This window comes from Nymphaea colorata, chromosome 1 (genome assembly GCF_008831285.2).
Source record: "Nymphaea colorata isolate Beijing-Zhang1983 chromosome 1, ASM883128v2, whole genome shotgun sequence".
In the NCBI taxonomy this organism is placed as follows: Eukaryota; Viridiplantae; Streptophyta; class Magnoliopsida; order Nymphaeales; family Nymphaeaceae; genus Nymphaea; species Nymphaea colorata.
In genome coordinates this window covers 15,245,875-15,254,139 of record NC_045138.2, presented here as the reverse complement: position 1 = coordinate 15,254,139, position 8,265 = coordinate 15,245,875, and the positions used below count along the sequence as shown (strand labels likewise).

General features: G+C 41.3%; 2 protein-coding genes across 2 annotated transcripts; both read right to left on the bottom strand.

Annotated features, from left to right (window-relative positions):
* Nucleotides 1-769: 769 nt before the first annotated feature.
* LOC116245677 (NDR1/HIN1-like protein 10) lies at nucleotides 770-2,075 on the bottom strand. Its single transcript, XM_031617178.2, has one exon. It carries the CDS (start codon nucleotides 1,713-1,715, stop codon nucleotides 987-989), a length of 729 nt encoding a protein of 242 aa, XP_031473038.1. The 5' UTR covers nucleotides 1,716-2,075; the 3' UTR covers nucleotides 770-986.
* A 1,670-nt stretch (nucleotides 2,076-3,745) lies between these two features.
* LOC116259027 (uncharacterized) lies at nucleotides 3,746-4,303 on the bottom strand. Its single transcript, XM_031636659.1, has one exon. It carries the CDS (start codon nucleotides 4,301-4,303, stop codon nucleotides 3,746-3,748), a length of 558 nt encoding a protein of 185 aa, XP_031492519.1.
* Between the last annotated feature and the right edge of the window lie 3,962 nt (nucleotides 4,304-8,265).

Below are 8,265 nucleotides of genomic sequence, written 5' to 3'. Positions count from 1 at the left end.
AAATCAATTTTCTTATAAATTCCTCCATCCAGAAGTTTAAACATCCAGACAGGAACAACTGGGGCCATTAATTTGAACCCCTTAAAGATAATATCCAGCAATGGTTGACTTCGATAACGAATAAATTCAAGAAAGCCAACTGCAGGCCATGCTTGTCCGTAGAATGTGCTTTCGAATATTATATTTTTCCTGATGTTTACAGACTGGGTCCTTCAAATAGAAATTGATGTTGGATCTCATAAAATTGCATACCATTTGATTCAAATGCGTATCATCATTGATCTGTCTTCTTTCTTCATCACTCATCAGCTTCTTTAACACAATCAATTGAATGTGATTTTCAATCATCAATATATATAATTGCAGAAAAGAGTAAGGAAATACCATTGGAGCTAAACACATGATCATAGGGCCGGGTTAAGTCAACTGTATATGATAGCTGAAGTATAAAACATCCATCAAGAACCATCATCTTCAAGAATTAGGAAAATGATAAGTGTGGATCGATAAGGTCATAGCCCTCCCTAAGCTTTGCGTCTATATTCCTAAGAGTTAGAAAAACTAAGTAGTGAAGCCCCACTCCTCTGAAGTTGCCCAAAGCTCGGTGGGTCCAACTCAGCCTGATAATTGTTATATATATATATATATATATATATATATATATATATATATATATATATATATATATGCTAAAGATTTAAATTTTAAGTTTGAATAAAACAATCGCAGATATCGTTCTTTTTGTACTATTCACAAATGCTGCTATATATACGATGAATATCTGAATCTTCTCTTCTCTCATTCATTTTCCCCATTATCTCGAACTTATTCATTGCCATCGCTGGTTTAACGAAGGAACTCAACACAACCAACGAATGGTACAAGAATTTGCAGCACAGCCCTGCTAATTCGTGATTCTGTACATTTTCCGAAGCAGTTACTAAGCAAAAGATCAGAAGAAACAGAGGATGAGAAGGGCATCACGCTCAATGATACGCGAGACACCGGCCGGCTGATTTCAATCTTCCGACGGCCGGGTTGCTTCCTGAGGTGGTCCAATCGATCTCCACATTCTCGCATAAAATCCTCAGAGTACGCCACCGAGTCGTCCACTTGCGGGACTTGAACTGCAAACCGAACCGCAGCTGGATATCGAAAGAAGCCTCCCCATTGCTTCGGGAGGACTTTAGCTGGTTTGATGTGAAGTCGGATAGAAACGTCGAGGCGGTGGCGAGGTGGACAGGGATGGTGGTAGTCGTCTGCGTGTCCTGGTAGAAAGGGGGAAGGGAAGTGACGGCCAAAACCTCGCCTTCGTAGTAGATGGCGGCCTTGTTGAAGTCATAGTTGACTCTCAACTTCTTGTTGCCATTAAAGGCGGTGACATTCACGTCCCAATTGGCCGATAATTCGTTCCCAGAGAAGTTGAAGCCGGAGACAGTGACGTCGGTGACAGAGAAATCCGGGAGTTGAGGGCGGAAGACGATCCAGAAGATGAAGCTAATAATGCTCAGCACGACGAAGATGGTGGTCGCGCATAATATCAAGCACTGGAAAAAGGTGCGGTGACGGTTGCCACCGGCGGCGGCGCCATAGTAGTATGTCTGATCGGGCTGGGGAGGTGGATAAGGAGGGTAATACGGAGGCGGAGAACACGCAGCGGAGGGGTGCGAACACTGAGGTGGATAGCCCGCGGCGGGCATTCCGTACCCCGCCATCTTTCTGCTTCTCCGCCCGCCGGGGAGCCCTTTCCCGGCCAAAAGCTGTATGTCCCCCTCTTTTTTTGAGAGGAAGAACAAGCGGAAACTGGGCCCCAAGGAGGCAAGGAATATAGGAAATTTAAGAACAGCAGAGAGCAGAGGGAGGGGAACTATATCTCGGTTTCCGTTTCCCAAAAATAGGTAACAGTAAATTTCCTAGAAAAGGAGAAAAACAGAAAACCATCAAACAAAGAAGGTCCTAAAACCATAGTTATCGAGATCCACAGATCGTAGTTTCTCCAAAAATCCTAATAACTGATATCTTGAAATGATGTTTCTCTTGGTAGCGAAGGCGTCGGAAGGAGGCCTAAAAAGGAGGCGATCCCAACCTGGAAAATGTTATATCTTTATGGCAGAAAGCGCGTTAAGATTCAAGATCATCGTTCTGCCTAATTATCAAGATTGACTTGGCTGGAATGGGAAAATGTCCAACGGGATTTGCTCGCTTTTGACTCAACTCGGAGCTGGAAGTGCGAAGTTATAGTTGTACAGTTACAACCTGGGGAGGGTCTGATAGCTGCATCCTTTCAGGCTCAGGTTGTCCTCCCAACGCATTTCACCAAAACTGCGCAAGCAAGACGACGACCACCAAAGATGTCATGAACATGGTGTCCTGTTTCGGCGTGCTGTATCCAGCAATGGACACCAAAGTAGTCATTACTTTTTGTGCATTTCACCTCTCACCTAGCCACCTTGTAAGTGCAGAACAAGATGTTCAGTTTCAGATACTTGTTTCAGCAACCGAACCACCTCTAAATTAGTGATTTGTTTTGATGGTAAGGTGACATGACCAAGCGTCATGTGAGCTGATGTATACAATCCGGAACACTTGATCGGTCAAAGCATGTACTGGTTGTTAATTTTGATTCTTTATTCTCGCAGCCGCATCACATGCCTCCCACATTTTAGTGTTCCAATCTTTAGAGAGTGTTCAACGAGAAGAATATTGCCTACTTAAAATACATGTTCTCAAAGCATATGTTCCCAAAACGCTGCAGTTTAGGTCTAATTATGGATGTTGTTCTTAGATTCAATAATCAAGTATAAGATATAATTACGCCATATTTTCAAAAATAAGAACATGGTGCTCATGAAATAAGTGTTTTGGAAACGCGTGTTTGAAGAACACAGTCCTAAATATTTTTATCAAATACTCTCTTGTTGTTCTTACCGTATGGCAGAATGTTCCACATGGCAGAACACTGACACAAATAACGCCTTACCTTGCTCATGTCAAGCGTGGCAATGCTGATGTTTTTATAGCTGCTAGATACAGGGCCAGTCAGGATCATGATTTTTTATATTGCCTGCTGCTAATCTCAGTGTTAATATACTATTCCATTACATACTATTCCATTACAGTGTCACCCATTTAACCAAAATGCAGATACAGGGGTTGATGATTCATAATGTGGTTACCAACTTACTCGGAAGAGATATTAGATCCAAATTTGCCGACATTTTTTGAAGCATTTTTACACTCGCACATTTTTTATGTGAATGAGGCCTATGCATCTCCGATCAATTTAATTTGATAACTGGAAAGTTTCTACCTGTAAAGTTTGCATAATTTTGCATGGCACTATATGAATATTCAGCAGGTTAATTCAACGACAAGTATTGCAGCCGCCTGATGTCACTCGATAGATGGCCAAATGATTAAAATTTGTAGCTAAAAGCACCATAATTTTCATCTATCATAAAAGATGTTAATGATTTGACCATCCTGCGTCAGGTTGATCTCAATTCCTGCATCAAAAAAATGAATTGAATCCCCTCAACGTACAATCATGATAAGTTTGTGGTTAACTCAAAAAATTTACATGGAGAGCTAGAAACAGGGGAGTTGAAGGGCCTCAAACTCAACGATGAGTGGCACACTGGTGAACTGACTTCAATCTTCCGAAACCCAGATCGTCTCCTGAGGAGGCCCAATCAATCTCCAATCCTTCACAGTAAACCTTCAGGGTACGCCACCGGCCGGATTTTTACTGCATTGCCGACTGCAACTGCATGTCGAAATAAGCCATACCATCACTTGGAGCGGACTTAGTTTTTAACTGGCTTGCCTTCGATTCGGAGACTTTCATCGATTTGCTGCCGAAGTGGATGACAATGTGGAAAGAGATGGTGGTAGTGTTCTGCTTCCTCTGGTAGAGTGGAGGGAGGGATGTGTTGGCCAAAGGGTCGTCCTTATTGCCAATGGCGGCCGTGACGTACTGATAGTTGACTCCCAAGTGCTTGTTCCCATTGAAGATGGTGACGTTCACATCCCAGTTGGCCGTCAATTGGTTCCCAGAGGAGTTGGAAAAGGAGATAGTGGCGTGAGTGACAGAGAAATCGGGGAGTTGGAGACGGAAGATGATCAACAAGATGAATAGTACGACAAAGATACTGGTCACGATTAAGGCCATCAAGGTAGAGAATATGAATGCGCAGGAGGTGATTGTATGAGGATGATGATGATGCGACAGCCGCTGATACGCAGTGGCGGCGTATGACTCCTGCTGTGCACAGCCCGTGGCAGGCTGTGCATACTCTGCCATCTTTTTGGTTTCTCCGGCAGTCGGAAGCGCGAGAGAAGCGCTTTTCCGGCGAAAAGTTGTATGGCCTCCTTATTTGAGAGGAAGAAGAAGCAGAAACTGGGATGCAAGGAAATTTAGACCGCTATGAGCAAGCCGTTGGCTCTTCTTCTCCCACTGTGGTCGCTAGAAGGGAGAGACAAACAGTCCGATTTTCTGAAAATTGGTGGACTTGGGATATCCTACAATGGGAGAGACGGAACATCCTTCTTTCCCAAAAATTGGGGAAACTTTAGATTCGTCAGAAAGGGAGAAAGAAAACCACCGGTTCGCAATCAAACGAGGAAGGTTCCAAGACCGTAGTTATATATCCAGATCTTGAAATAGTTGCTCCCAAAATTATAGCTGAAATCATGAAATGACGTTTAAAGGGAAAAAAGGAACTGAAATGGACGGATGCTAACCTGGAAAATGTACTTTCTTTTTATGGTAAATAAATCAAAATCACCATTTGCCAAATAAATAAGGTTCATGTTGTTGGAACGGGAAATCTTCAATTGGATTTGCGTCATTTTTTTTTATGAAAAAGATTATAACTAGCGCAAGGCGTTTAGTTGCAACCTGGGTTTAAGAAGGCATGCACATCACAATTCCACTGCCACTGTTCAGGCTTAAGTAAACATCTGATCAGATTCAGATTTAACTAGCTTTAAATAAAAAAAATATATAAAAAAAACATATACCTAACTTCAACCCAGTTAAAAGTTGGTCCTTGACATATTCTATTGCAGTTTGGATTCAGTTAAAAAAGTGAGATTTGGATTTGGATGTGAATTTAAGAATATTTGGATTGAAAATTTGTGTTCAGATATTGTAAACCTATACATATATACTTTTTCAATCATATTTGAATTTGAATATGTGAATATATGCTAAAACAAATGCGCTAAAGAATACATCTGATTCAAATCCAATCGATTAAGTTCCCTATTTCGAATCGAATTTGTACGTACTAACTTAAGACGTCCGACTTCCTTTTAGGCACACAAGCATGATGGTAGGAATGCGAGTTGCATATCCATAACATGAGCCAGCAACTCACAATTAAATGATAAGCTTTAGCAAGGTACAGAGCCCCTTGCTATGATATTATGCACAAGTGGTCATATTGGACCATCCCGTTTCCTTGGCCTTGAAATAATTGACCCGGAACGAACAGAAGCAATGAATCTTACAACCATTTCTCAGGGTCATGAATCTGGCTCCTTCACTGCCTTCTCTCCCAACGTATCATGATCGATGGAGGTTGGATCCAGATGAGCCCGGAACATGCTCACTCATAAAGCAAATGTCCTAGTATTGATTCCATAGCTTTATGAAGCCAGTTATTTCATAGTTATCAATAAGTAATGGGCGTACACGAAAGTAGGTGCGCCATCTCGATCGGAGACGGAGTCAGAAATTTTTAGTAGAGAGGCAGCTATAAAATTTTTGCTCGCTGTTGAAATTGAATGGATATGGATTTGTGTTGGCAGCTGCCTGCACGGTTAGGCACCTAGCTCCACCACTGATGACGTAGCCAGGTAGCCTTTGCACGAGTAGATTATCTTGGTGGGTTTGGCTCGAGTCAAGTACATTTGGATCGGAACCTTAAATAGTATTTTTGCCTTATTTTCAAATTTTGAGATGCTCAGTTTTTTTTTTTTTTTTTTTTGTGGGTGCTATTTTTTTTAAACTGTAAATGATAGATACATTGCACTCTAATTGACAAGTGTCATGCTTTCTACCCAAGTCTTTTTTTTTAAACTGTAAATGGTAGCACTCTAATTGACAAGTGTCATACTTTCTACCCAGTCTCAAAATACTCTCAACACGAAAGTAATAAGGAAAAAACAAAGCAGTTTTGACCTCTTTCGAATCGCCAGTTTTTCTTTACAACAAAAGAAAAGATATGCTTGGATCTACTAGAGTTAGTCTATAGAAAAGCGTGAAGCTGTCTGAGCGTTACAGCTGTATATGCGCCATATGCCAAAATGTGGTCCATACATTTACATTTAAAAGAAGCCAAATTATATCTTGAACCTGATGCAAAGTCGACTCAATGTGCGAAGATCGAATTCGGCACGACTAGTTTACTTTTTAGTTTGCGGATTTTTTTTTTCTATCTTCGCAAAGATAGTTCCGGAAAAAAAAAAAGTATTTTTCGTTTTTTCTTTACATTTTTGTCATTGTAGGGGGCTTCTTTTGACTACTTGGATTGAATCTGCGAATCAATCCCCTTTATTCTGGACCAATGCTAGTTTAAAACCCCACGTTATCTGAATGTTGTGACATTTAGCTTATCTAGGACAAAACTTGTGAGTGTGTCCTTCACAATTATCGGCTAACTTATTGATAGGAACTATAAAGAACAAACAGAGAGAAGAAGAGCGAGATGGCACAATATATAACAGGAACCTCCTCCTAACAAAAATAATCATTTCCTTGTCTCCGGCTGAAGCTCCTATCAACTCACAGATCGACTGACTAGTAGTTATACTCTGATAATTACTTTTCTATATGATCTTGATAATGGCAGCATCAAGACTATCCTAGATGTGCAACCAGAAGGGAAGAAGAAGAGTAAGTCCTTCCTGCACCTTGCATGTCGATGGCTCTGAAAGACTCCCCAGACCCCGATCGAGCTTTATGCCATCACATGAGACTGTGACTTCACTAGGCTCTGCATCCCGATTATCACCAAATCGAACTCGAGCAACGAACTGTAAACTGAACTCCAGCATCCCATCCATCAAACAATTCAGCATCTTACCAGCCAAATCCTCTTCGAGACGCCATGACTCTGCTGCAAAACTCACTGTCAAATTTGCAACGCTGTTCTTCCTCTGGTAGAAGGGAGCCACCAAGCTCACCGCTAGAGCCTTCTCTTCATAGAACATGGTAGCAGACAGCATGTCATAGCAGATGCCTGTTCTTCCATATCCATTATCAACAAAGACCGACACATTCCATCTTGCTGTTAGATAATTGTCTGTAATTTTGAAAGGATCAACATGAGCAGAGGTAACCAAGAAGCTAGGGAGGAGTTTATGTGGGTTATGTTGAAGAGTGATCTTGGTCAGTGCCACCAACATTGCCAGTATGGCCATTGATGCCAAGAGCATGATGCAGTTCCACCAACATGAACTGTGGCTGGGGAAGGGCTGTGGAAGAGGAGCATCCTTGCCATGGTTTCGGCCCTTTTTCGATGATATGCTTGTGACCGGAAGGAGCTCTTTCAGCATCTTTGCTTGGTTTGAAGATGCAGAAATGAGATCTGGGAGTAGAAGTCAATTGTATGGTAGAGCTTATGAATGAGAGCAAGATAGGCAGAGGACTATAAATAAGCACTGAATATTAAGAAGAACTTTACTGTGCTATTTGCAAAAATATGGCTGACTTTTTCAAAATTAAATTCACATCCAAAAAATTATTAAATTTATTATTGTGCCTACTGTTGTTTTTTGCCATTAAGCACATCAGCAGCTTGAATAGGTAGATAAACGAGTCCGATTTCAGTCAGTTTTGCGGTTTATCATACCGGATTTAATATGGATCTCCTATTTCTGATTAGTAAAGGTTTGGGGGCCTAACCCCCTGGCAGCTGTTCTCCGGAATATGAATTTCCTTAATCAAAATTGGAACCAGATTTAGATTTGGACTTCTACTTTGTTCAGATCTGATATGCAGATCTCATTGTTTCAGCCTTTCAGGTCAGTAATCAGATCTTACCGACCCATTTAGACCCATAAGCATGAAGAAGAACCGGTATCCACCACAAATTAATGGATGAAAACCGAATCGTGAGTGCTCGTTTAACAACCCCGCCGAACCATATACTGCCAACCCTTTTCTGCCACTTGTTCTTTTCGTTGTTGAAATAAAAAACTCCTTCTTGCTTTACCTTGAAAGAAAAATCAGACAAGGGCTTTTGAAATACCACATTT